Source organism: Mustelus asterias, chromosome 22, assembly GCF_964213995.1.
Source record: "Mustelus asterias chromosome 22, sMusAst1.hap1.1, whole genome shotgun sequence".
NCBI classification, from domain to species: Eukaryota; Metazoa; Chordata; class Chondrichthyes; order Carcharhiniformes; family Triakidae; genus Mustelus; species Mustelus asterias.
In genome coordinates this window covers 21,736,668-21,763,737 of record NC_135822.1, presented here as the reverse complement: position 1 = coordinate 21,763,737, position 27,070 = coordinate 21,736,668, and the positions used below count along the sequence as shown (strand labels likewise).

Genomic DNA, 27,070 nt, shown 5'->3' with positions numbered 1-27,070 from the left:
ACTATGCAAAATATTTCTCGTGTTTTACAGGCTGACGAGGATTCTTTCACCTTCTTAACTTTCAATCTGTTCTCTGCCTTTGAGAGAATTATTTCTCGGAATTCCTATACCTTACTCCCTGAGGGGCTTTCTGCCCTTTTTCTGAAACAAAAAGCAATTTCATTTATTCCTTAGCAACGAAAGTGCAAGGGGGGGCCTGGTAAAAGACTGGTGTCTGCCTGATTAAGCAGAGGTGCCAGAACAGAATGAAGCAGATGGAGCCTCAGACCACCAATAAGTAGCAGCTACCGCTGAGCATGTGCAGTCCTATCTGCTGCTGAGAGAGGGCGGGGATTGCCCTCTTGTAGAGGTGTTGGCGGCTGCGGAATGCATGTGAAGTTATGGTCTGGTTTTTAACCCTTTGCCCTCTACCGATTGCTGTTGGCAGGCTTGCCGTTAGTGAGCAAGGGGGCAGAAAGAGTTAAACTTTGGAGAGGGGGTGGGGGGAGAGTAACTTCACACCATAGAGTGGCAATTACAAGTGAGGTGGCAGCTGTATGCTAACGGAAGCTATTGTGTGGGACTAGAGGCATGAACAGCGGGCAGGTGGCTCTTGTGGGTATGACACGCTTCTACAACAGGCAGAACAGCGTCGGCATTCAGAGGGGACAGCCAGACACACAGCGCCTCTCCAAAAGGCTAAGGGGACAAAGCTGTCCAAAGGACTTTTCCACACCGCATCAAGATTATCGCTACAACTGAAACCTGGACCGCTAGCTTCCTCCAACCACATTATTTATTTTTTGCTTTGGGCGATGCATTTATGATTTAAAAAGATAAGAACTTTCTGAGGCTTCCTCGTCTTTCCAGAGTTTGGTTCCAGTTCTCTATTCTTCTTGTATCTTTAACCCGTTTGGGGGAACAAAAAAAATGAAGATTTTTGGCAGACTCGATTACACATTGGTGAGTTGGTAAATTGGGCGGGATGTAAACTAACTCAAAGCCCCATTCACATAGGGTGAACATGGGGCCCTATTAGAGTGTGTCCTGGCTGGTGTAATAACAAAAAGAATTACTTCCTTAATGTAAAATGAGAATTTGCTATAATTAGCACGGTTTTAAAAAGCAAGAGAGGCGCAGAATGTTTAGTTCCAAAGTGTGTTTTCTACTGATGTAATAAATCACTTGTAAATTGGCGACTATGAGTTTTTAGCTGCGGTCCACGATAAAATATTGTGCCTGTTACTGGAGTGCCTCAGATGTTGTATCTGGTAATATATTCTTTGCTGTTATCTCTCCTCGCTGCACGAGGAAGCAGTGCTTCATTTGTGTAGGAGACGCGTGGGCATTGCTTTAAACGCCGCCAGATTTGCAAATCCGAGCCACGGTTAATGTTTAATGCACGGATTCTATGCAGTCGGCCTGATCAACATTTGGCGAACGCTTTCTCACTGAACATTTAAGTTTCTTCATTCTGGTGGAAGCTGGCATTCCCACGGCATCAGCCTTTTCCGGAGCTCAGTCTGGGAGATTCCGGGAATGTATTAAGGATCTTTCCGAAGAGATGTTAAATAATCTTCATTCTGCCCCCCCCCCCCCCCCCCCCCAAGAGGGACTAAGCTAGCTTCAGTTTGGTGAAATCAGACTCCCATTTAGAAAAATCCCATCAGTGCTCAGAACTTTAACATGCTGAACTAGCTAATAGGTCCACTTCAACCCCATATTTTCCCATTTTCGCTCTCTCTCTCTCTCTCTGTGTTACTTAGTCGTACCAGGGCTGCAATAGCAATAAGATTGGGATTGACTGAGAAATTCTGGTCCAAGGTTTTCCTGCTTCCAGACTTTGCCAGTTATTTGAATGTAATAGATGTGATTACAGAGCCTACAAGGCTTACGGACCCGGTGCTGGGAAGAGGGATTAAAATGAGCGGCTAGTTTTTTGTCTCTCTTCTTTTGGCCAGCGCAAATACGATGGGCTGAATGGCCTCTTTCTGCACTGTAACTTTTCAGTGATTCTTATGGAAGAGGCTGTCGAAGGCATGTGGAGGACACAGCATTGTGAGAAGGGACCAAATGAAATTGTTTGATGTCTATGAATGGTAAACGTGAATGTTTCCAGGGTGGGCAACCTAGTCTTTTAACTGTTTGTCATAGTTTGGGACGGAGTGGGGGGGGGGGGGGGCGCAGGGGGTTGGTGCTGGGGCAATAAGCATCCGTGGTACCACATGACAAGAAGTCAAATTAAAAATGCCTGCCTCTTTCCATTAATAATAGATGGGATGAAGGATCTGACCTTTTTAATACATGGAGAGGTAAAGGGCAAAGATTTTGCCTCCTTGTTGACAGTGCTCGTCTTGCTGCAGGCCATGTTTGATTAGATTAGCTCTCATTAGTATTGCTTGGATGGGTTTGTGGACATATCTAATGAGATGGGTCCAGTCACGATATGTTTTTAAGTAAATGAAATGGCAGGCCCTGAAATTTCAGCACCATGGCTAGAGGAGATTGCAGTCCCATCGTATGTTAGGATTCCCTTTGATCTGGTTAAATACCTGTTATGTGACATGTATTTATTAATACGCTTTTAAATCATTTAGTTGGACTACAGACCATTTCCAGTGGATTGGCAGATTGGATTTTTATTTAAAAGATTATATCGGTGTGTGTGACAGCCTCTGTTGCTAGTTCTGGAAAATTACTTTGTGAACATAGGAATTAGGAGCAGAAGGTTCAGCCCTTCCAGCCAGCTCCAAAGTTTTATTTTCTACTCTGAAAGTGACTCTCTTTCTCAGCTTTCTCTCACGCCTACAAACAAAGTCTGCCACGCTGGGTGCTTTTTTTTACTGCAGACGCCACCATTGTGAGACCACACAGTGAATCTTGACAAGCTATCCGGCCCCAGGGTGTCCCACGTGGAGCCCGGTTCCTGTCCTCAGCCAGCATTCACGCATGGGCGGTGTTCAATGATAGCTATTAGAATCTCTTGTTGATTTTTTTTCAACCTCCCTCTTTCCTAGCTCTAAGACTAGCTGTAGTGGCTGAACACTGTCCTAAGTTGAGGTGATCAATAGTAGAATCGAACCTGGGACCATCTGGTTTGTGAGACACAGTAGCACGCAGCACAGTCTATTACTCACTGAGCCATTAAGGGAGCCTTATTTTGCCACTGTTAAAATGCAACCAGGAATCTCAGGATGAAGATTCCTGAATAATAGCCCCATCTAGTGGCTGCTGTCAGTGTGAACATTGCATTTTTGGGCTGACAGCATAATAGACAATTCCCCAACTCTTCTTCAAACAAAAGTGCCACAGGAGCTTTCATGCCGCATCTGATAAACAGCATCTTTTGATAATGCAGCACGCCCTTATTGAAACATCAACATAGATTATGTACTCAAGTCCAGGAGTAAGATTTGAACCCACACCTACTGATTTAGTGACAAGAGTGCTGCCACTAAGGCAAGCTGAGTAGAACAAGCCTTAACTGTCAGCAAAACAGGAGCACAAGAATGTACAGGAGGTCACATTTAGCACTGTGGGCTATGGGCTGGAAGAGGCTGCAGGGATAAGGAGAGGCTATGGAGAGGTTCGCGAATCATTCAGTCCATTTCAGGACGATTATTTTAAGTGAAGCTGTGGTGATGGGTAGTGGACTTAATAAAGTCTAGAATGTGAGCAAGATGAAATGTGAGCAGTGGGGTTTTGGAATAGTTGGAGTTATGCAGAATGATGCTAGGAAAATGGGCGAGATTGGCAGAGAAGTCACCCTGAGGAATTGAAAGCACATCAATGTTTTAGTGTTGGGACAGAGAAAGAAACAGATTCAGTTAATGTTGCAGAGATGGAAGTATATAGTCTTAATATTGGAAGGGATGTGGAGTTTAAACCATCATCTGAACAGCAAAGTTATGGGGCAATTAGGCTTATAGCAAACACAAAGGAGAGCGATGGAGTTGCTGGCACGGTTCCAAATTTTTTTATGGGATGAGTAAGATAGATCAATAATTCAGTTAGAGAAAACAGATAAGCAATCTGAGATCACCAAGGCAGTTGTGGTATTGAGGCAGGTGAATCACAGAATCCCTACAGTGCAGAAGGAGGCCATTCAGCCCATCGAGTCTGCACCAACCACAATCCCACCCAGGCCCTATCCCTGTAACCCCACATATTTACCCTGCTAATCCTCCTGACACTAGGGTCAATTTAGCGTGGCCAAGCAACCTAACCCGCACATCTTTGGAATGTGGCAGGAAACTGGAGCACCCCCGGAGGAAACAGACACAGACAACACAGGGAGACCTTGCAAACTTCACACAGACAGTGACCAGAGGCTGAAATTGAACCCAGGTCCCCGGCGCTGTGAGGCAGCAGTGCTAACCACTCTGCCACTGAAGTAGAGCTGAATTTATTGACATAAATATGGAAGCAGAGCCCAATCCTGTTGGTCACAAATATGAGAGAAGTTAGAATGAACCATCATGTTTTGTTTCTCTAACCCTTTCCAATATTCAGATGTATCCTTTGCTGTTACTTTGGTCATCAAGCCATATGGATGTTAACAATGGATGACAACATCATCAACCTTTGAAAGGCTAAATTTGATATAATTGAGTGTCAAAGTATTTGTATCCATTACAAATGCACTTTTTTTCCCTTCCACAGGACTTCTCATACGATGATTCCAAAGTTGAATTCAATATTGATGCCCCTAATGGGGTTGTGATGGAAGGTTATTTGTTCAAGAGAGCGAGCAATGCCTTTAAGACGTGGAACCGGTATGTGGTGTTTCCTCTTGTGTTTCTAAACTGGGAGAATTAAAGGCATATGTTAGATAATAGCCAACCAACAGCCTTTGGAGCTTTCCAATCAACACTGACACCTGAACTACACTTAGTTTATGGGCTTAGCATTGGTGCAAGTTAAAGTTAAGGTGTAAATGCACCCTACACCTAGTAATCATTTCAGGAGCGTCATCTACCTTTTCAAGTTGGTTTCTGCAAGAAAATTTGATTCAGTCAATTTTCACCCAAATCCAACATCCATTTACCATACTCAACACAACTTTCAGCATTCCTTTAAGACCATATGATTAATTCAGTTTAATATTCCTTCTATCTAAAACAGCAGCGTCATCATTGAGAATTTGCATGTTTCTGGACCTCACCTTGTGTCAATCATGGTGTCTCGCTGATCAACCTTCGTTATTAATGGGTGCTCAAATTTTGGGTACCCATCTACTCAGCAGAGGAAATATTACAAAAATATGGGCATACATTTTTAAGACAGTTTCAAGGATACAAGGACAGAGTAATAGATCCTCAAGTGTGCATCTGAATTCCAGCTATGGTTGATATTTGCACTCTGAGAAGGATAGGCTTTGCCAGTTTTGGATATGTTGACCAGGCCAAAGGAGGTGGGGTAGTCATTTTCTGCCCATGCCAAGGAGAAAACAGTTGTCAGTATTCCTGGAGATGTCTAAAGGCTGTACCAACTTCCCAGTTGACCACAGCATCTTGTTTGAATATGTATTTGTAATAAAAAATATTAGCTCAATTCCCAGAGTTGCACTGAGGGAGTGCACCCCTGAATTTCCTGTGTATAAATCCTTATATTTGGCAGGCTTGCACATTGGAATTCTTGCAAGGTAAATTCTAAAGATGCTTGCATCTTTTGAAGGCTGCTCTAAGGGTGTGTCCCAACCCCATTATTCCTCCCTAATGATTAAAACAGGATACTCAGTCAGTTGCATGTGTTTTCCTATTTCATCCCCGTAACATTTCTCACCCAGCTGAAATGAGAATATCTGGGCTTCCCTGTTGCATGATTGAGAATGGATTCTCAAAGGTTAGGCTGACAATATACCTGGGATGAAGGGGTTATCTTGTGAGGACAGGTTGGACCTGTTTCCATTGGAGTTTAGAAGATTGAGAGGCGATTTTATTGAAACGCGTTAGATCCTGAGGGGCCTTGATAGGGTGGATGCTGAAAAGATGCTTCTTCTTGTGGAAGAGACTAGAACTATGGGCCACAGTTTAAAAATAAGGGGTCTCCCATTTAAGATGGAGATGAGGAGATTTTTTTTTCTCTCTGAGGGTCGTGAATCTTTGGAACTCTCTTCCCCAGAGAGCAGTGGAGACGGGGTCAATGAATATATTGAAGTCGGAAGAAAATAGATTCTTGACTAACAAGGGAGTCAAAGTTTATTGGAGGTAGGTGGGAGAGTGGACTTGAGGCCACAATCAGATCAGCCACGATCAAATTAAATGGCGGAGCAGGCACAAGAGGCCGATGCCCGCTCCTAATTTGCATGTTCACATGTAATATAATGCCAAATATATCCTGGTGAATATTTTCACTATGTTAAAAGATACTTTATGTTTATACAGGATATATTATGTAGGCTAGAGCTCTCATTATGGAGGCTCAATTAGTCCAAAGGTCAAAAAATAAGACCAGCAAGGAATATGTCAACTTGCTGATGTTTCCACCAATCCTACCAAGCATTTAGGCTTCTACACTCAAGTCTCCTGTCTGCATTCCCAGGATGGGCAGTTCCACATTGGGAGCTTTTCCTCTTTATAACGCTCTAAAGGAAGAAAGTTGTTTGTCTTTGTCATTGTAACTGGAAGAGGTTTCAGCCTTGTACCTTTCTATTTGTGAGTATGTTGGCAGTTGAATCCAGTCCTATGGCAGTAACATATCTATCACTGGAGGCTGCCTCCACACTTGCTTTGTTCTGCTGTCCCTTCAGACAACCACTTATTAATCCTGTCGACGTGAGTAACCGGCTGGTTTGGAAAATTGATATCTCATTTTTCTCTATTCTTGACATATAGGTTATCATTGATAGAAGACAGCCATTAGCTGTTAGCAGCAGAAATCCTTTATGGTCCATCCTGACCTAAAGCTGAAGCTGGTTTAATAGGAACATTTTGTTGACTTCAGAACATAACCTGAGAACTTTACTGCACCAGAACATTTTTTTTTAAGTTTCCGTGCATTTGTTTAGTGATTAAATATATCTGATGGAGTTTAACTGTTATTTTTTTCCTTCAATTTATTTTCAGGAGGTGGTTTTCAATACAAAACAGTCAGCTGGTATACCAGAAGAAGATGAAGGTACGAGGTCCACAGTGTGATATTTACTTGATTTTTCAGAGAGATACTTTGCTCCTTGCCTGAGCTTTTAAGCTTTGCCTCAGTGCTTTGGCTCCTAGTTATTTAAGCTCTTTATCCTGCTCTGCTGAGGCTATGAGATCTTTGCGGGCTCAGGGGTTTTGTTAGCAGTTAGTCAAACCTTGAGCTAGAAAGCTGGATAAAAACAGGGCATCCTGCCTAAAGAAAATCTATACATTTTGCCTACACCTTGCCATCCAGTGTAAGCTCCCATCCAGTGACACTTGTTGTCGGAGCAGGGAGTATTGCTGTCACGTGGGAGTTTGCAGGGAGTATTGCTGTCACGTGGGAGTTTGCAGGGAGTATTGCTGTCATGTGGGAGTTTGCAGGGAGTATTGCTGTCACGTGGGAGTTTGCAGAGAGTATTGCTGTCATGTGGGAGTTTGCGATCCCTCAACAGTAAGGCAACAAGGGAAGGTCAACAACTGTGGTCAAAGAGGCGGGAAAAACTGGAAATATAACTGCACCAATAAATCAACAATAATCTTTAATATTTCTGAAAACTATAGCTGTAATTCTACATTAATTGAATCTATGATTTGACTTCGCAGCCACGCCTGCAGCATTGTGTGTGTGGGAGTGAGGTGAAAAGACAACACTGAAGTTTACCCTTTCGGATAGATTTGAGCAGTGGGTTTTATTTTCAGGTGTCTATGGTAAAGCTTTCTTTCCCATTGCACTTTTCCCCTCTGATTTGACTGGTACTGGGCTATGGTGCCATGGATACCAGACACAGTCCTGTACTTCACCGTCCTTCATGTGTAGGCCCAGGATTTGAGCATCAGTGAACCATTTCACATCATAGGACATTGCAGGCAAGATCAAAGTCTGATTTTTCAATAGCAGCCATTGTTACGGGCTAACATAATTCTGCTGCTAAGCTCTAACGATGCCTTTATCACCTCTAGCCTCAACAATTCCAGTGTTCTCCTGACAGGTCTCCCATCTTCCACCCTCCATAAACATGAGGTCATCCACAACTCTGCTCCTGTATCCTAAATCATACCGTGCCATTCGCTCATATACTCACTGGCCTAATTACTTCCTAGCCCACCAAACCCTTTCACTAACACAAAAAACATGCTCCCATCTCTGTAACCTTCTCAAGCCCCACAACCTTCTTTGGACTTGTGCTCTCCCAAACCCATTTCTTGTGGATTCTCCAAATCCTTCCCTTCACCGCTGGTGATCCATGTCAACTTGGTCCCAGGCAATGGAATTCCCTCCCCAAACCTCTCCACTTCTCCAGCTCTCTCCTCCTTAAAGAGAATTCCTACAACCTACCTCCATGACCAAGCTTTTGGTCACCTGTCCTAATTTTTTCCAAATCTTTGATGGGCCGTGAACGATGTCAGCTAGGCCAGCATTTGTTGCCCATCCCTAATTGCCCTTAAGAAGGTGGTGGTGAGTCCCTTTCTTGAACCACTGCAGTCTATCTGGTGTGGGTACATCCACAGTGCTGTTAGGAAGGGAGTTCTAGGGTCTTGACCCAGCGACAATGAGGAAATGGTGACCTAATTCCAAGTCAGGATGGTGTGTGGCTTGGAGGGGAACCTTCAAGTGGTGGTGTTCCCATGCACCTGCTGCCCTTGTCCTCTGGGTGGTACAGATTACGACTTTTGAAGACGCTCTTAAAGGAGGGTTAGCAAGTTGCTGCGGTGTACCTTGTGTATGGTATAGACTACTCACAATGTTGCCGGAACTCTACCACCTTGCCCGCCACGGAATTGGAGCGGGCAAGGGTCCGACCATAGAAATCTCTGTTGGCCTTGAGCAAGGCCATAAAACCCCACCCTGTATGTCAGTGGTGGATAGAGTGAATGTTGAAGGTGTGAATGGGATGCTAATCCAATGGGGCTGCTTTATTCTAGATGATGTCAAGCTTTTTGAGTGTTGTTGGAGCCACACTCATCAAAGCAAATGGAAATATTCCATCACACTCTTGATTTGTACCTTGTACAATGGGCAGGCTTTGGGGGGGTCAGTGGATGAGTTACTCACCACAAAACTCCCAGCCTCTGACCTGCTCTTGTAGCTACTGGCTGGTCCAGTTAAGCATCTGGTCAATGATAATCCCACTCCAGGATATTGATGGTGGGAGATTCAGTAATGATTACACCATTGAAAGTGCTTCTTTAGCTCAGTGGGACTTTTTGTTGGATAGCCCTCCAACCTCCTATTACACCTTGGGCCATTTCATTCTGATAAAGGAGTTGTACATGTGTAAATTGTTTCTGTTGGTGTTGTAAAGCAGGTGAATAGCAATGGAAGATGGGCAGTAATCATAATCCTGCCAGCATCCACTTTACATGCTGTAGGTTGGGACCAAGGGAAGTGCCTACCTTAGCGAAACAGAACTGGCACCTTGCTGGAAGTAACAATTCATTGATGTCCATTTGCCTCAAGCTCCTCCCCAGCTTGCTGTGATGCTGGGAGTGGCACAGAGGGCCTTCCTCCTTGTAACCATCGCATGCAGCAGCCACCCCAGGGAGCATCATAGTCCCTTAACAGAATCTGACCAGGCCACTAACTCTGTCCATCCTGCATATCATTTCCAGCTGTATCGATTGCCCAACTTGGGTGTTCGGTGTTGCTAGGCAGCAAAGATTATCACTAGGCATCCTGGGAAGGACGGAGTAATATTAATCTGCAACCTTGCTGATCAGCTGACCTTGTTAAATTGGGGTAATTTCTTTATTTTGGAGTCAATGTTTATCTAATTACATGTCCGTGAGCTGCCTTTGGATGCTTCACTCCATGTAGGCATTATACAGACACACAGGTTGTTGTCCAATAGGTTTCACAACGCAGGAGTTACCCAATTAGCAGCATTTTTGATGGGACTTTAATTAGTGATTGGATGAAATGACCTTCTTTCTCTGACATCCATGGGCCATCTGCCATTTTTGACGACTGTTCTGCTTTAACTTTCAGGATGCACTAACCGTGGTGGTGGACGATTTGCGACTCTGTTCCGTCAAACCCTGTGAGGACATTGAGAGACGCTTTTGTTTTGAGGTTGTCTCTCCAAACAAGTGAGTGAGCAGCAGAAAACAGCCACTGCTATGCAGAATCTTGCCCAGTCGCCACTTTTCCATTTGTGATCCTTAATAGTGAGGGTCAGATAATCACATCCCTGACAGGGAGATGCTCAATATCCTGGGTTTCTTTTTCTTGCACGATTCAGAGATTTGTGTGCGTACATTTGAGACTCTCTGTTCCTGCATCCACTTTCAAATTGTACCATTTAGCTTATAATGCCTCTCCACATTCTTTCTACCAACATGTATCACTTCACACTTCCCTGCACTAAATCTTATCCACCACTTGTCTGTCCATTTCGCCACCAATCCTGAATTCTGCTACTATTGGGGAAGGCAATGGCCTGGACTGTTAATCTAAAAACTCAGCTAATCTTCTGGCAACCGAATCCCGCAGATGGTGGAATTTGAATTCAATAAAAAAAATCTGGAATTAAGAATCTACTGATGACCATGAAACCATTGTCAATTGTCAGAAAAACCCACCTGGTTCACTAATGCCCTTTAGGGAAGGAAATCTGCCATCCTTACCTGGTCTGGCCCACATGTGACTCCAGAGCCACAGCAATGTGACTCTCAGCTGTCCTCTGAAATGCCATTCAGTTCAAAGGCAACTTGGGCAATAAATGTTGCCCAAGTTGCCAGCGATGCCCACATCCCATGAATGAATTTTAAAAATTCTCCTTTGCAACATTTCCAAGCAGAATGTAGAGGATAAAATTGTGCCCTGTGTACCCAAGTCCAGGTCATTAACACATATCAAAATCCTGCCCGCAGAGCCTGGGTACCAAAGTACTGCCAGCACTAGCATTCTGTGCCATTTATATTTACTGAGGCTTGTTTCTTGTTTTCTGCTTTCTGATTTGGGCACATAATCCCCCCAGTGTTTGGATAGGTCTAGAGCCGGGAAATAATTGTTGAGAGTTTCGGCTTTCAAACCTTGTGCAAGTCGGGCATTCCTACCAACTTTATCTCGTGTCCCAACCCAAAGGGAATCTGATTGTTGTTCGAAGACAGAGGTTAGATTTCTGATCAGACTTTGAGAAGGAGGAGCAGCGGTAGAAACCTTGGCCTTTTTATTTGTCCTCCAGTCACTCAAGATTGGTTCGAAGATTGTCCTCTTCGATTCCAGGCCAAGAGACGCAGTAGGTTTGCTCTGATCTCGTTCAGCAAAAGACAGCAGTCACCACCCTTTCATCACGTGTGTGGGAATCATTTTGAATGTTCCATTTCAGGCATCAAAGGAACAGAAAACATATTATTGCCTCTTGCAGAGAGTGAATGATATCCAATCTTCTAAGATTTTTACCTGACCAGGCACTTTCTTTTCTACAGGAGCTGTATGTTGCAGGCGGACTCTGAAAAGTTGCGCCTCGCCTGGATTCAGGCAGTGCAGGCCAGCATTGCCACTGCATATAGAGAAAGCCCGGATAACAACTATATAAACGTAAGTCCCACACAGCCTTTCTGATCAACTTGCACCCTCGCCCTGACGGTCATTTCAACAGCAATAGAAACCTTGGGTCTTTTTATCTGTCCTCCAATCAGCCTGATGTCAGCTGTGGCTCCATTGGTATCATTAAGGCCTCCGGGCTGCGACTTCAAGTCCCATTCCAGAGACTAGCTTAGGGGTTTAAAAAAAAGGGCAGCGTGGACATGTTGGGTCGAAGCTATAAACCTCTATGACCTGAGCAAAAAATCTGGATTAATACTCACTGCAGTACTGAAGGAGGGCTGCACTGCCAGAGGTGCCGTTCCTTTGGAAGAGATGTTAATCTGAGGCCCGTTCTACCCCATCAGGTGGCCACTTATGCTTCAGTCGTATTTGACACCTATTGTATTAATATACAAACATTATAGCACACTCGGGTGCAAACTATGTATTTGCGCCTAAAGAATTCAAATTTCATATTGATAAAGCAGCAAAAATAAAATCACAAATGATTCATTTTAAATCTAAGTGTGGGGACAGAATTTTCCTGTTGCCCTGGATCCCAGAAAGGATGTGGAGATGCCGGCGTTGGACTGGGGTGAACACAGTAAGAGTTTTAACAACACCAGGTTAAAGTCCCAGAAAGGAGTCGGAGGTTTACAAGCAATCACTAATCTAGAGACGGATTTTTCAGTGTAACAGCAATTAGCCTCAGTTTGACCTCGAGATGTGCCTTGAGCGGTTATTCCACCGGGAATAATTGAGCAGGTAGAGCATTTGTGACAAGCCAGATTAAAGACAACCTCAGCAGCAGACAGTTTTCCTCAAGCTTTTACACCCATTAGGCAATGGTTAACAAGTACTGCACTGTAGGGATTCTATGATAAACACACCCCGTCTTATTATCTATAAGGTTACAGTGCGTGTTACATTGCCGACTGCTGCTTCTGTCACTATAAAAACAGCATAGCCTCTGACCGGCTGTTAGCTGTGCCGATAATTTACTTCAATGTTCTAATTCTACAACCTCACCTCAGTGCTAGTACCCCAGGTGCTGAGAGCTGACAGTATGACACACATTTAACCACAACACGCCCAACACTGCTAATTGTAAATCTCACTGGTTGTCTCAATAGACTTGAGAAAAACCTGTTGCCAGTAAATGAACTGTAAGAAAACTAGAATTGGAGAGTGTCATTGGGATCTTTTTATGTTCACCAAAAAGGCAGATGGCACCAGATGGGGGTGGCACAGTGGTTAGCACTGCTGCCTTACAAGCGCCAGGGACCCGGGTTCAATTCCAGCCTCAGGTCACTGTCTGTGCAGAGTTTGCACATTCTCCCCGCGTGCTCCGGTTTCCTCCCACACTCCAAAGATGTGCAGGTTAGGTTGATTGGCCATGATAAATTGACCCTTATATAAAATAAGGGATGACAAAGCTTTGACAACGGGTCATCTGGAATCGAAACGTCAGCTCTTTTCTCTCCTTAGAGGTGCTGCCAGACCTGCTGAGATTTTCCAGCATTTTCTCTTTTGGTTTCTAAATTGACCCTTAGGTGGAATTTTACCGACACATCCGCCCGAGATTCGTACGATCCCATGGGGCGGGCGTGCAGGTAAAATTCCGACATTAGTGTCAGAGGGATTAGCAGGATAAATATGTGAAGTGTTATGGGGATTGGGCCTGGGTGGGATTGTTGTCGGTGCAGACTCGATGGGCCGAATGGCCTCCTTCTGCACTGTAGGGATTCTATGAGATGACTGTCTCATCCAGAAGACTGCACCCACAGCAGAGTGTTGCACTGAAATGTCAGCTAAGGTTGCGTGCTTCTGTCTGGATTTGTGGTGTTACTTCTCGATGTTGCCTGCTAATTTTCACAGACATATTATTTTACTAATGCTCTGTAAGTATATAACACATTATTGTGTCACAATGTCTCCGAGTGTTTCACGCCAGGCTTTGAAGTGTAGTCACTGTGGGTTTGTGAGTTTATGGACACGATGAGCGTGAGCTGTTAACGGAGCTGCCGGTGAGAACTCGGCGACGCCGCCCCTATTTGAAATCTGCTCCCATGTCTTCCCGGCAGAGGCTGGACAGAACCGCATCGCCATCCACCAGCAGCATCGACTCAGCCAGTGACTCGCGGGACCGCAATGTGAAGGGCGAGAGCATCCTCCAGCGGGTGCAGGGGATCGCCGGCAATGACCAGTGCTGCGACTGCGGGCAGGCTGACCCTCGATGGGCCAGCATCAACCTGGGAATAACGCTGTGCATCGAGTGCTCTGGCATTCACAGGTAAATGCCCAGATTTCTAATTCACAGAAGCGCGGAATTCGGTGCAGACTCGATGGGCTGAATGGCCTCTTTCTGCACTGCAGGGATTCTATGATACTAATTCACTGCCCACGTATGTTACCAGAATTGTTACAGTGCAGAAGGAAGCCATTCGGCCCATCGTATTTGCACCATCTCTCCAAATGAGCATCATGATTTGGTGCTTTTCCCCATACCTCTGCACATTGTTTCTATTGAAGGAATCACCCAATCCCCTCCTGAAACAAAGAGAGGAGCAGGAGGAGGCCATTCAGCCCTTCGAGCCTGTTCCACCATTCATCACAATCATGGCTGATCATCCAACTCAATAGCCTAATCCTGCTTTCTCCCCATAACCTTTGATCCCATTTGCCCCAAGTGCTATATCCAGCGGCTTCCTGAATGCATTCAATGTTTTGGCATCAACTACTTCCTGTGGTAATGAATTCCACAGGCTCATCACTCATTGGGTGAAGAAATGCCTCCTCACCTCTGTCCTAAATGGCCTACCCCGAATCCTCAGACTGTGACCACTGGTTCTGGACTCCCCCACCATCGGGAACATCTTCCCTGCATCTACCCTGTCTAGAATTTTATAAGTCTCCATGAGATTCCCCCTCATTCATCTGAACTCCAACGAAAACAATCCTAACCCAGTCAAACCTCTTGTTTGAATCTGCCTCCACCACACCTCCAGGCAGTGCATTCCAGACCCCCAATAAGTTTTTTTTCTCACATCACATTTGCTTCTTTTGCAAGTCATTTAAATCTATGCCCCCTCATTCTCGATGCCTTTAAAAGCAGGAACAGTTTGTCCCTATCTACCCTGTCCAGACCCATCAGGATTTTGAACATGTCTCTCTTAATCTTCTTCTCCATATTCGGACATGATGGAGAATTGTCTTTCTCAGGTTTGGGCTTTCGGTTGACTTTTAGAAAAGTATTGAACCCATAGAGGTTGGAAGCCAGTACAAAACAGATGTATTTTCTTCACAGGAAAAATAAATTTGATTTTGTGAGGAAAAAGAGTGAAAATTAGAGTCACTGTGGCAAAGAAACAGGGATCATAGAATCTCCCAGTGCAGAAGAAGGCATTCAGCCATCGAGTCTGCACTGACTCTCTGACAGAGCATCTTAACCAGGCCCTGTCCCCGTAACCCCACATATTTTCTCCGCTAATCCCCCGACACATATTGGGACACCAAAGGATAATTTAGCACGGCCAATCCACATAACTGCACACCTTTTGGAATGTGGGAGGAAACTGGAGCAGATACAGGGAGAAAGTGCAAACTCCACATGGTCACCCAAGGCTGGAATTAGAATCATAGAATCCCTACACTGCAGAAGGTGGCCATTCAGCCCATCGAGTCCGCGCCAATCATGATTCCACCCAGGCACTATTCCCGTAACCCCACATATTTACCCTGCTAATCGCCCGACACTAGGGTCAATTTAGCATGGCCAATCCATCTAACCTGCACGTCTTTGGCCTGTGGGAGGAAACCAGAGCACCCGGAGGAAACCCACGCAGACACGGGGAGAATGTACAAACTCCACTCAGACAGGGACCCGAGGCTGGAATTGAACACAGGTCCCTGGTTCTGTGAGGTGCTGTGATAAATGAGGCATGCTCCCATTTTAATATTTTAATAAAGATTGTAGTTTAGATACTGTTTTTTTTAAATTTCTAACCAGTTGTTGAGGTTTGGCAATCTGTTGCTACATTTCCAGTTTATGAGCCTGACACTTACAAAAAGCACAGCCTGGGAGGGGTTTCTCTGGACTTGCCAACCACAGCACTGAAACTGGTTTCAGAACCTCTCAGATGTTTGCTTGGCTCCAGCTGGTGACAATGCAGTGAAGTAAATCGCTGTTTTAATTTCCCCAGAGTGACCGATCGCACTGGAAGCAGTGAAAAGATCAAACAAACGATACATGACCTCTTGGTCACTTTGATTAAACAGTCTCGAGCAAGAAGTTTTTATTTTCTCAAAATCCATCAATTTTTTACTTACTTATGATTTTAATATTAGTTTTGATTAAGTAGCCAGCTGATCCCCTCAAGCTACTATGGCAGCAATAGTGCAGCTTTATTGGGAAACTGATTTACATCTACACTAGACACTATGTAGTGACGGACTAAAACTGACTATTGTGCTGCAGTGAGTTTTTGGAGTTCTCATTAACTACTGACACTGATCCATTCTCTAATTCAGTGTTGATTTGAAGGAGATCATTGCCAGGCGAAAAATTGAAAGTGAATTCATTTTATACCTCATCCAATTTCTTTTATCGTTTCAGGCTCCTGGTTTGTTAGTGCCCCATTGTTTTTGCCCCCAACTCGAGTTAAAATGACCCCCAACATTATTAAACTGGCAGCCTCACCGGGAGAGGCCACAGGGTAGCTGGGGTTGGCGGTGAAAAGATGTTGCACACTGGTGTGGTCGAGGTTGGAATCAGTAAAATTAACACCAACCTAATTAACGCCAACCTAATGGGGATGATCGATGCCGTGATTGGATTCCAAGAAATGGGAACATTCGGCATCGCACTGAGCACAAAATATAGCGAAAGAAACTAAAGCTGACCTTGGGGTTTTTATGGGGCTTCAGGGAAAGAGTGAGTGAGTTGGACTAATGGGATAACTAAAGTTAAAGTTTATTTATTAGTCACAAGTAAGGCTTACACTAACACTGCAATGAAGTTATTGTGAAAATCCCCTAGTCGCCTGTTCGGGTCAATGCACCTAACCAGCACATCTTCCAAACTGTCGGAGGAAACTGCAGCACCCAGAGGAAACCCACGCAGACACGGGGAGAATGTGCAGACTCCACACGGACAGTGACCCAAGCCGGGAATCGAACCCGTGTCCCTGGCGCTGTGAGGCAGCAGTGCTAACGACTGTGCCACCGTGCCCCAAACTCAACCGAAAAACCAGAACAGACACCCGATGGACCGAATGGTCTTCTTCCGTGCTGCATGACCCGATGATTGTGATTAGCTGAGGATGGGGCTCGATTCAAAAATTCTCCTTCCCAGTTAACCAATACGGTTCATTTTCAAAGGTGATAGCTAATAGCGAGGGTTGCACTTTGCAGCCCTTTGGTCAATGTGTAGCTTTACGATCCTGGAATATAAAGAGCCCATTATAGATTTTATTACCTCCGAGTCTCGGTGTAGACTTTAAGTGTACTAAGAATACAGAGAAGGAATTCAGGCCAATAACTCAGTGGGCCCTCAAGACTTTTCTATCTCAGAAGCCTCTGACCTCCCACCAGATTTCCCACTGCTCATTCTGTACAAAGTACAAATTTGGAAAGCGTACCTGCAGTGCTGTGTTTTGCTTTTGCAAATATCAATAATTGAGGTGTCTTTGATTCTTATGTTGTGCCTTTTTTTTTTGGTTTTATAAAAGGAGCCTTGGCGTCCAGTGTTCCAAGGTTCGTTCACTCACATTGGATTCCTGGGAGCCAGAATTACTTAAGGTAACTTGAGCTTTAGATTTTGATAAAATTCACATCTCAGTCAACCTTTATTTTTAATTTGAATTATTTTCTGCTGCCTAAAATTAAAATGTTCCCTTTCAGTTGATGTGTGAGCTTGGGAACAACACCATTAATCACATATACGAAGGAAGATGTGGGGAACATGAACTGAAGAAACCACAGCCAGCAAGCACAAGGTCAGATTTGAAATAATTCTCCCAGTCAATACCTCATTAAGAATTTTAGTCTTGCTCCCAGTGGACTGGTGATTATGGTGCTGCCTTCCCTGCCAGATGGTGGTGGGTTGTCTGATTTGAGTCTACCTGCCACCCTGGGGATACGCTGACCATGTTTACAACTCACATCCTTCCAAAATAACATTGATTTGCCTCAGACTCGGGGAGAGGAGCTCAAAGTGGCTTTATCCACCAAGCTACAGGCTATCTTTTTGTCACAAAGCAAGGCTTTGCAGTAGCTGTGGGGAACTCAGTGGCCTGCAGTGAACACAAACATCCTTTGATGAGGGGCTCTTTTAAAAATAAATTGTGTTGAAATATTGTCCTCTTGCTCCTGAAGATGCTGCCTCCTGCTGGGGGGCCGTTCTACAGAATCGTAGTATTGTTAGACACCTGAAAGGAGAACAGCATTCAGCCTGTTTTGTCTGTGCTGGTTCTTTGCATTGTATCTCAGCTAGTCCCACTCCCCTGCCTTCTCCCCAAAGCTCTGCGAGTCTTTCTGTTCCCATAATTATCCATTTCCCTTTTGAAAGCCACAATTGAATCTGCCTCCACTTCCCGATTTTATCATAGAATCATAGAAACCCTACAGTACAGAAAGAGGCCATTCGGCCCATCGAGTCTGCACCGACCACAATCCCACCCAGGCCTTACCCCCATAATCCCTACATATTTTACCCGCTAATCCCTCTAATCTACGCATCTCAGGACACTAAGGGGCAATTTTAGCAAGGCCAATCAACCTAACCCGCACATCTTTGGACTGTGGGAGGAAACCGGAGCACCAGGAGGAAACCCACGCAGACACGGGGAGAATGTGCAAACTCCACACAGACAGTGACCCAAGCCGAGAATCGAACCCAGGTCCCTGGAGCTGTGAAGCAGCAGTGCTAACCACTGTGCTACCGTGCCGCCCTAATATCTAATATTATCTAATAGCAGGCAGCACGGTGGCACAGTGGTTAGCACTGCTGCCTCACAGTGCCAGTGACCCGGGTTCGATTCCAGCCTCAGGTCATTGTCTGTGTGGAGTTTGCACATTCTCTCTTCGTGTCTGCGTGGGATTCCTCCGGGTGCTCCGGTTTCCTCCCACACTCCAAAGATGTGCGAGTTAGGTTAATTGGCCATGCTAAATTGACCCTTAGTATCAAGGGGTGTTTCCAGGGTAAATACTTGGGGTTACGGAAATAGGACCTGAGTGGGATTGTGGTCGGTGCAGACTCGATGGGCTGAGTGGCCTCATTCTGCACTGTAGGGATTCTATGATCATAGGCAAGTCACATTTAAACCTAGGCAATGAATATTTGTCTCCTGATTGGGAGGCATCACATGCTTACTGAAGGAACACGGGCTGATTTTCCTTGTCCTCAGCCCATTGGGAACATAAGAGCAGCGTCATGCTCCCACTGACGCCCAGGTTGTGATTAGCTCACTTAGTGCATCCTGTGGATTGAACCTGAGATTTTGCAGCTCACACAGAGAGAGTGTGTAACAACTGTGCTGCAGGGAGCTACAGCAAACCCTCTGAGAAATGTTTAATATCCCTGGATCTCTGCCACCTTGTGTTCATACCCTCCGTATGTGAATGGTTAGTGGGTATTGTGGGGGTGGGGGGGTGGATGCGTTGCTCCGTTCGTTTCTCACACCTTTTTGCTTTAGGCAGCAGAAAGAAGCCTGGATCAAAGCCAAATATGTAGAAAAGAAGTTCCTTAAAAAGCTGCCCAACGCCGACGCCCTCACGGACCCCGAACGGAAACCGCGGCGGTGGAGCGTCAAGAAATGCCGACGGCACAACAGTTCCACCAAAGCTCCAACCGCCCGGAGGAGGTACCGACAGGACACCGGCAGTGTGTCACCAGCAACGTTCGCAGCAGGTAAAAACCAAATAACCCATTTTTTTCCTCCTTCCTGTTCCATTCTGCGTGTGTGTTTTTAAATTACATCCCCTCCTCACCTGAAGGTGTGACTTGGGCTACACAGGAATGGGCAGGCCACCAATACACTGTTCAAGTGGCTACTCCTCATGTGGAGACAGTCCAAGCTTTTAGAGCACAAAGGGTTTTATAGCCAAGTGATGTTCAACTCAGTGCGCATTTGATCGAGTCTATAACACAGAAACAAGGCCATTCCTCAGTTTATGCTTCACTAAAGCTTCCTCTCACCTCTCTACACTGGATCCCATCAGCATCTCGAACAAGCCTCTGCTTCGCCTTGGAATGGGAGCTCTGCCGCCTTTTCCCACCCCTAGCCACGGGTACTGAGACAAACTGTGTCCCTATTTACTCTGGTGTTTAACCATTAATTCAACACAGAGAGTTGGCTGGGATCTTCCTCTGTGGCACAGGGCCACACTGAAGGTGCACTTACCAACCAAACCATAGGGCGGTTGTCCCTGTGGCTTTTTTAACAGCTCCGAATGACTTTTTCGTCATAGCCATCACTTATATCCAGTCCTTTCTAAGCTTCAATAATTCCAATAGTTTTGGAGAATTCTAGTCTGAGGAACAATATCGTATCTATAATACAGATCACACAGTACTCATCTTACAGTAAAATAATGGTTCTAATTGATAATAAACTGAAAAGGATAATTAAATAGATTGTCCAGTGTAAAAGCCAGTCCTAAGGAATAGGTAGAGCTTGTCTACAGACCCTGTACAGAGCTGACTAATGCCAGCCAAGGTGGCAAAAGTGGAATCAGGATAAGAAACACAAATGGAGAAGGCTTGCCAGCCTTAATTGTCATTTAGTGACCATTCCAGATGAAAGCAAATATATGTCAAGATGAGGGCACATGATCGAATATTCACTTCCTTGAGGTGCACATGAAGCCTGCCCATGGGGTAGTGGTAATGTCACTGGACTGGTAATCCAGGTTAATGCTCTGAAGACCTGGGTTCAGATCCCACCACAGCAACTGACGGAATTTAAATTCAATTAATACATTTGGAATATAAAGCTAGTCTCAGTAATGGTGACTATGACAGCTATCATTGATTGTCATAAACTAATGTCCAAAGATGTGCGGGTTAGGTTGATTGGCCCATGTTAAATTGCCCTTAGCGTCAGGGGGATTAGCAGGGTAAATGTGTGGGGTTATGGGATTAAGGCCTGGGTGGTCGGTACAGACTCAATGGGCCGAATGGCCTCCTTCTGTACTGTAGTGATTCTATAATTCTTTCCTTACGCGGTCTGGCCTATATGTAACTCCAGATCCAATGCAGTTGACTCTTAATTGCCCTCTCAACTGGCCTAACAAACCACTCAGTCCAAGGGCAAATAGAGATGGGCAACAAATGCTTCCCTTGCTGGCGATGCCCACATCCCATGAAAGAGTGATGATGTGTGAATGATTGAAGGAGCAGTGCCCCATGTGAGCCCACCCCCTTCAGGAAAACGGGGTTGGTGGGGGAGAGTGATTGGAGTGGAAATGAAAGTGATTGGTAGCATTAGCTTTGTTCCTCCCTCTGTAATCCCGCTTGGGCTAATCACTGCTTTTCTTCCTTTGTTGGTCATCGTGGCGAAACGCAGCGGCCGCCCTGGAGAGGAAATTTCGAAGAGACTCCCTGTTTTGTCCCGATGAACTCGATTCCCTGTTCTCCTACTTTGACACAACAGCTGGGCCTCGTAGTAAGTATATTCTCAGGAATCCTGTACGCAGCACTGGCCATATATTGCATACGTACTGGCTAGGTACACAGTAAATATATATATATAATCCCTACAGTGCAGAAGGAGGTCATTCGGCCCATCGAATCTGCACAATCCCACCCAGGTTCTAACCCCGTCACTCCACATATTTACCCTGCTAATCCCCCTGACACTAGGGTTAATTTAACCTGGCCAATCAACCTAACCCACACATCTTTGGACTGTGGGAGGAAACCAGAGCACCCGGAGGAAACCTACACTGACAAGGGGAGAACGTGCAAACTTCTCACAGACAGTGACCCGAGGCTGGAATTGAACCTGGGTCCCTAGCGCTGTGAGGCAGCAGTGCTAACCACTGTGCCACCGTGCCACCCTGAATACAGTAGTAACTGAATCCACAGCACAGGCTGCAATTGTATTGACTGTGCTCCAATGTTGTGGTTTCCCTGCGTCCTTGCCCCGCACTGCCTCTAATACTTGTCTTCTTGACCTCCCTTGTCAGTGAAAAGGTGCTAAACTTTTTCTTGTTCTCTGTCTGCTGGCCCTGCAGGTTTAAGCAGTGACAGTGGCCTGGGTGGCAGCACTGACGGCAGCACCGATATCCTGGTCTTCGGCACAGTTGTGGACAGTGTCACAGAAGAAGGTAAGTCCTGTTTCCGGTTACTTCCCAGCAGGGATGTTGCTCAGAAACACGGCTGAAGATCGCTGTGGGATTCCATGCTTTTGCTGGAATAAAATGCCCCAATGAGCTGATTTCCCTTCAGCAACATACAGAACATACAAACCTTCTCATGAATTTGGCTCTCAAAATGGCTTTTAAGAATTAAAATGTGATCTCTTACGATCAAGTCTGGTCCACCTTCCTGATCACATGATGTGGAGATGCCGGCGTTGGACTGGGGTGGGCACAGTCACAGCACCAGGTTAAAGTCCACCAGGTTTATTCGGAATCACGAGCTTTCAGAGCGCCGCTCAGGACTCACCTGATGAAGAGGCAGCGCTCCGAAAGCTCGTGATTCCAAATAAACCTGTTGGACTTTAACCTGGTGCGGAGAGACTTCTTACTGTTCCTGATCGCAGCCCAGTGACTCCTGCACCAAAGTTACTTTAATGGACTGTACAGGGTAAAGCTAGATTGTGATGCATCCCAAGACCATTCTCATAAACGTCAATACTCATTGGGGAATACTGGCTAGCAAGATAGCGTATAAGAGAGTTGACAGTGCCTGTGTGGGATAACACCCAAAATGGGTACGCATCTTCCGGAGAGGAACGCACCCCTGATAATTTTTTTTAAAGAATTGTTACTCTTTTAATGGAATTTTTATTTTATTAAGAGATGTGCTGAATTGATACACCCTATCAGCCCACAGTATCTGGATTAATAGATCACACTCCCAGCCAGCAACACTGGAGTTTCTGGCCTGAATCACTCACTATTTTGTAACTGTTCACTGAAAGGGTTGGAAGGCCTCGAGCTGCAAGCACTTCAGTTTCTGAAATGTGCTTTGGACACAAGGTTGGAAAATTATAGAAGATTGCAATGCATTCAGCATCTTACCTTATCATAGACTCCTTACAGTGCAGAAGGAGGCCATTCAGCCCATCGAGTCTGCACCAACCACAATCCCACCCAGCCCCTATTCCCATAACCCCACATATTTACTCTCGCTAGCCCCCCCGACACTAGGGTCAATTCAGCATTGGCCAATCAACCTAACCCGCACATCTTTGGAGTGTGGGAGGAAACTGGAGGAAACCCACGCAGACACGGGGAGAATGTGCAAACTCCACGCAGACCCGAGGCCGGAATTGAACCTGGGTCCCTGGCGCTGTGAGGCAGCAGTGCTGACCACTGTGCCACCCCTTATCTCTGGGTTATATTAGCGACGATAAAGCAGAAGTCATTCTGTGCACACTTCTGGTGAACCTCCACCCCAGATTAATGCCACACTGCGGCCTGCTAGTTATGTGCAATCTAACCAATGGATTAAATCGAGGTCGGGCTGGCTGGATAATGGCTAACTGTCGCTTTACTATTCACAGTGAGTGAAGTTTCAGAGGAGTCGAGTGGGGAGGCGGAAATCGAGCCCGAAGCTTCTGACTCTGAGGATCTCCGAGAACTACACCCAGGGATCCTGGTCTACAAGGCCGCACATGCTCGCAATCTGGCAGTAATGGCTGAGGCCTTGGCCCATGGTGCTGATGTCAATTGGGTCAATGACGAGGATGAAAATAAAACTCCATTAATCCAAGCAGTCATCGGGGTGGGTTTCAGCACCTCACCTCCGGGGGTTTTAAGGGATGATTATGCGCGGGGTCAAGATCGTTTTGCCAACAGGATAACAGAGGTTAAAAAATAAAACAATTTAAGTGGTGGTTTGTTACGGTATTGGTGATGGGTAGAGCACTGATGTATGTGTCACTAAACTGTGGATAATAGACAGGGATAGAATTGGTCTCATTTGTTCATCATTGATGGTCAGATAACCCTTCAGCTCTCCCTGCCCTGGGTTACAGTTGAAGAACAGTGGACTGGTAAAGCACAGCAGGATTGTGTAAAAGCTATTATTCATTCTTGGGATCTGGGCATCGATGGCAAGGTCAGCATTTGTTGCCCATGCCTAACTGCCCTTGAGGTCTGGCTTTTTGAACCGATGCAGTCCATGTGGTGTAGGTACATCCACAGTGCTGTTAGAGCAGCAGGGGTTCCAGGATTTTGATCCAGCGACAGTGAAGGAAAGGCGATATGTTTCCAAGACTGGATGGTGTGTGACTTGGAGGAGAACTTGTAGGTGGTGGTGTTCCCATGCATCTGCTGCCCTTGTCCTCCCAGGCGGTAGAGATTGTGGGTTTGGAAGGTCTGTCAAAGAATGGTGAAGGGGCCTGTAAATATTTTAGCATTCAAGAGGAGAGGTAGGCAGGGAAGTTTTGAGTTTGTATTAAGTCTGTACTCGACGGGCATTCCTGTTAGATTATCTTTCCTGGTCTTGGATTGGCAGCCCTTCATCAGACATAACTTTCTTACCTTGTGTGCCTTCAACAGGGTTCGCTTGTTGCTTGCGAATTTCTCCTTCAAAATGGGGCTGATGTCAATCAAAAAGACATTCGGGGCCGTGGCCCGATTCACCATGCCACCTATCTGGGACACACTGGGTAAGGAGCGTGTGCTAAACCGCGGAGGCTGGCATCATTTGAAGAATATTTTTAACCCTTAATCTCTATCTGTCCCTCCACCACTTCTGCGTTGTCCAAAAGCGCATTGGACATCCAGTCCTGCAGGAACCATAACTTCCTTCAGCTAAACACAGGAAAGTCTAAAGCCACCGATGCTAGGCGCTTGCCAATGGCCCCGTTCCCCCTCCCGGACCACTGTATTTAGGCTGAATCTGATGTTCTCAATCTCAGCATCTGTTTTGACCCTGAACACCTTCTGATGCCTCCCCTACCTCAGTCCGTCTACAACTGAAACGTCACACAGGCCTTTATCGTCTCCACACTCAATTACTTCAACACGGTCCTGGCCTGTCTCCCGTCCTTCACAAACTTTAGCTTGTTGAAAACTGAATCCTACCTTGCACCAAGTTACACCCGTTCATCGCCTTGTCGCTCGCTGATCTACACTGTCTGCTGGTGCCCTGGTATCTCATGTTTAAAATTCATATTCGGGTAATGAATTCCAGTCCGTGGCCTTGCCCCACATTATTTCTGTAAACCCCCCACCCATTCCTTTGATTCTGGCCTTAAACATCCTCTCCTCCTCTCATTGGAGCCTGCAGGTTCCTAGCCCCCGCGGAATGGGAATTTCCTCCTTTTGTCTCACACTCTGCCTCCGAACCCACATGCTTCACCACATTTTTTGATCTCCCCCCTTCTAATGCCTCTTCCTTTTGCTCGGTGTCTCTTTATCCCCACTTCCTCATGCTTCTGTGACTGCACCTGATAACTCCCAAAAACTCTAGCATGGCAACAGGTTCAGAAACTTCTTCTAACTGTGGGCCAACTAGACTTGTCAGATTTCAGCTTTTGTGCAGTGACAGTAACATTCCCTTACAGAATTGCACAAGACCACTGTACTATTAAGCATCAAGATACAGTTTAGAATAAAATGTATGTTTTCCCTACGTTTGCACTATTGTCTTTTACCTGCCCTCCTATTCTCTCCTTTCCCCACTTTTTATTGTGTTTTTATTTCCTACTTTTCCAAGTTTAAACCTTTTTCATGTAACCCACCTCCAGACTCCCTTCTCCAGCCTTCAGCTTTGGAGGTGAGAGCAACTTTGTGGGGGCAAAAAAAAGGCAATTCGACTTCCAAAGACCCTTTCTATTCAGCCCAAGAACCATTGGTTTATAGAATCAAGACATGTTACCGCAAAGAAGGTAGCCGTTCGGCCCATCAGGTCTGCGGCAGCTCTTTTGAAGGCTGACCTGGTCAAGCTTTGACACACTTCTCTGTGCCAGTCTGGAAGGACTGCAGAGTGATCGATGCACTCAAGCAGAAACAGGAGGAGACGACTCAACCCCTCCGGCCTGTTTAGCATTTCAGTTAAATCTTGGCTCTTCCACAACTGAACTATATTTCCTCGCCTGGATTCTATGTCCTTTAATACCCTTTTACCTTTAACTAACAAAAACCCTATCAATCTCTGCCTTGAACTTTTCAGTTGACCCTCCTGCCCTGTCCAACCTCAACAGCCTTTTGGGAAGAGGGTTCCGGGTTTCCACTACCTTTTGAGTGAAGAAGTGCTTCCTGAACTCACCCGTGATTGTCTAGCTCGCATTAATGTTACGTTTCCCTCCCACCCCCTGGTTCTGTGTTGTGAACTGTAAACGTATTCATAGTGTGCTGGACGCCTTAGGATGCTTTACCACATCAGAGGCACTGTCTAAATGTGAGCTTTTGAGAGTTAACGTGTTTACTAACCCTTGCATAACTCTCTTTACAGTCAGGTTTGTCTCTTCCTCAAGCGAGGAGCCAGTCAGAACGCGGTGGATGACGATGGGCAAGATCCACTCAGCATTGCTGTCCAAGCGGCCAATGCGGACATCGTGACGCTGTAAGCCTCTCCCCCCTATCCTCGTCCTTGCTGTTTGAGAATTGTTATCAAACCTGCATTCTGTTATATTGTTTATGTTCCAGCACCATCGTTTGAAAATCCTCATTTCTAATTCCATTTGACTCATGGTTACTGTTATCAAATTGAAAAGTATTACTGCTTCTGACCAAGTACAGGTTGCTGGACTGGGCCCTGTTTCCCATTTCCCGTTGTTCTGTTGCTGACGTCCGACTTTATTATTCACGATGAGGACGGACAGGGCAGTGTTGTGAGGTTATCTCTAATTACTCCCAGGCACGTTTCCCATGAATCAGGTGCCATGAAGAGCAGACCTTCTGCAGGAAGCCTCCTGAGTGTGCCAGGCAGCAGATCTGACCCCCTCACACCCTACCAGCATGTCCCCGCTGGCAGAGGGGCATTGCTTCTTGACTGAGCCAGCTTCTGCTCCTTTCCTTGCTCTGCACCCCCTTCTGGTAGTTGCTGGGGAGATTCGGACAGGGCCTGGGAGGAACTTTTGGCCCTTGGCTTCTAGAGCAAGCAGGTCTGGCACCTCGCTGATCTGGCCACTGCTGATCTCAGTCTAAATTCTGTAATCTGGGTGCGTTTAGGATGACTGGGAGTGGTGCACGTGGACAGAAATAGGCTTGGCTCTGATGCTGCCCACAGCAAAGTGGCTGCTGACAATTGAGGGTTGAT

The 27,070-nt window shown here is 45.8% G+C and overlaps 1 protein-coding gene across 1 annotated transcript in view; it reads left to right on the top strand.

Moving 5' to 3' along the window:
• LOC144509919 (arf-GAP with coiled-coil, ANK repeat and PH domain-containing protein 3-like) overlaps window positions 1-27,070 on the top strand; it is a 361,954-nt gene that overhangs the window by 309,978 nt on the left and 24,906 nt on the right. Inside the window, exons 11-23 of the mRNA XM_078238917.1 lie at window positions 4,642-4,754; window positions 7,047-7,098; window positions 10,090-10,190; window positions 11,532-11,643; window positions 13,716-13,924; window positions 17,361-17,430; window positions 17,533-17,627; window positions 19,326-19,540; window positions 21,198-21,296; window positions 21,868-21,960; window positions 23,364-23,584; window positions 24,364-24,473; window positions 26,264-26,374. Coding sequence (XP_078095043.1) covers window positions 4,642-4,754; window positions 7,047-7,098; window positions 10,090-10,190; window positions 11,532-11,643; window positions 13,716-13,924; window positions 17,361-17,430; window positions 17,533-17,627; window positions 19,326-19,540; window positions 21,198-21,296; window positions 21,868-21,960; window positions 23,364-23,584; window positions 24,364-24,473; window positions 26,264-26,374 — 1,601 coding nt within the window. The remainder of the gene's footprint in view (window positions 1-4,641; window positions 4,755-7,046; window positions 7,099-10,089; window positions 10,191-11,531; window positions 11,644-13,715; window positions 13,925-17,360; window positions 17,431-17,532; window positions 17,628-19,325; window positions 19,541-21,197; window positions 21,297-21,867; window positions 21,961-23,363; window positions 23,585-24,363; window positions 24,474-26,263; window positions 26,375-27,070) is intronic.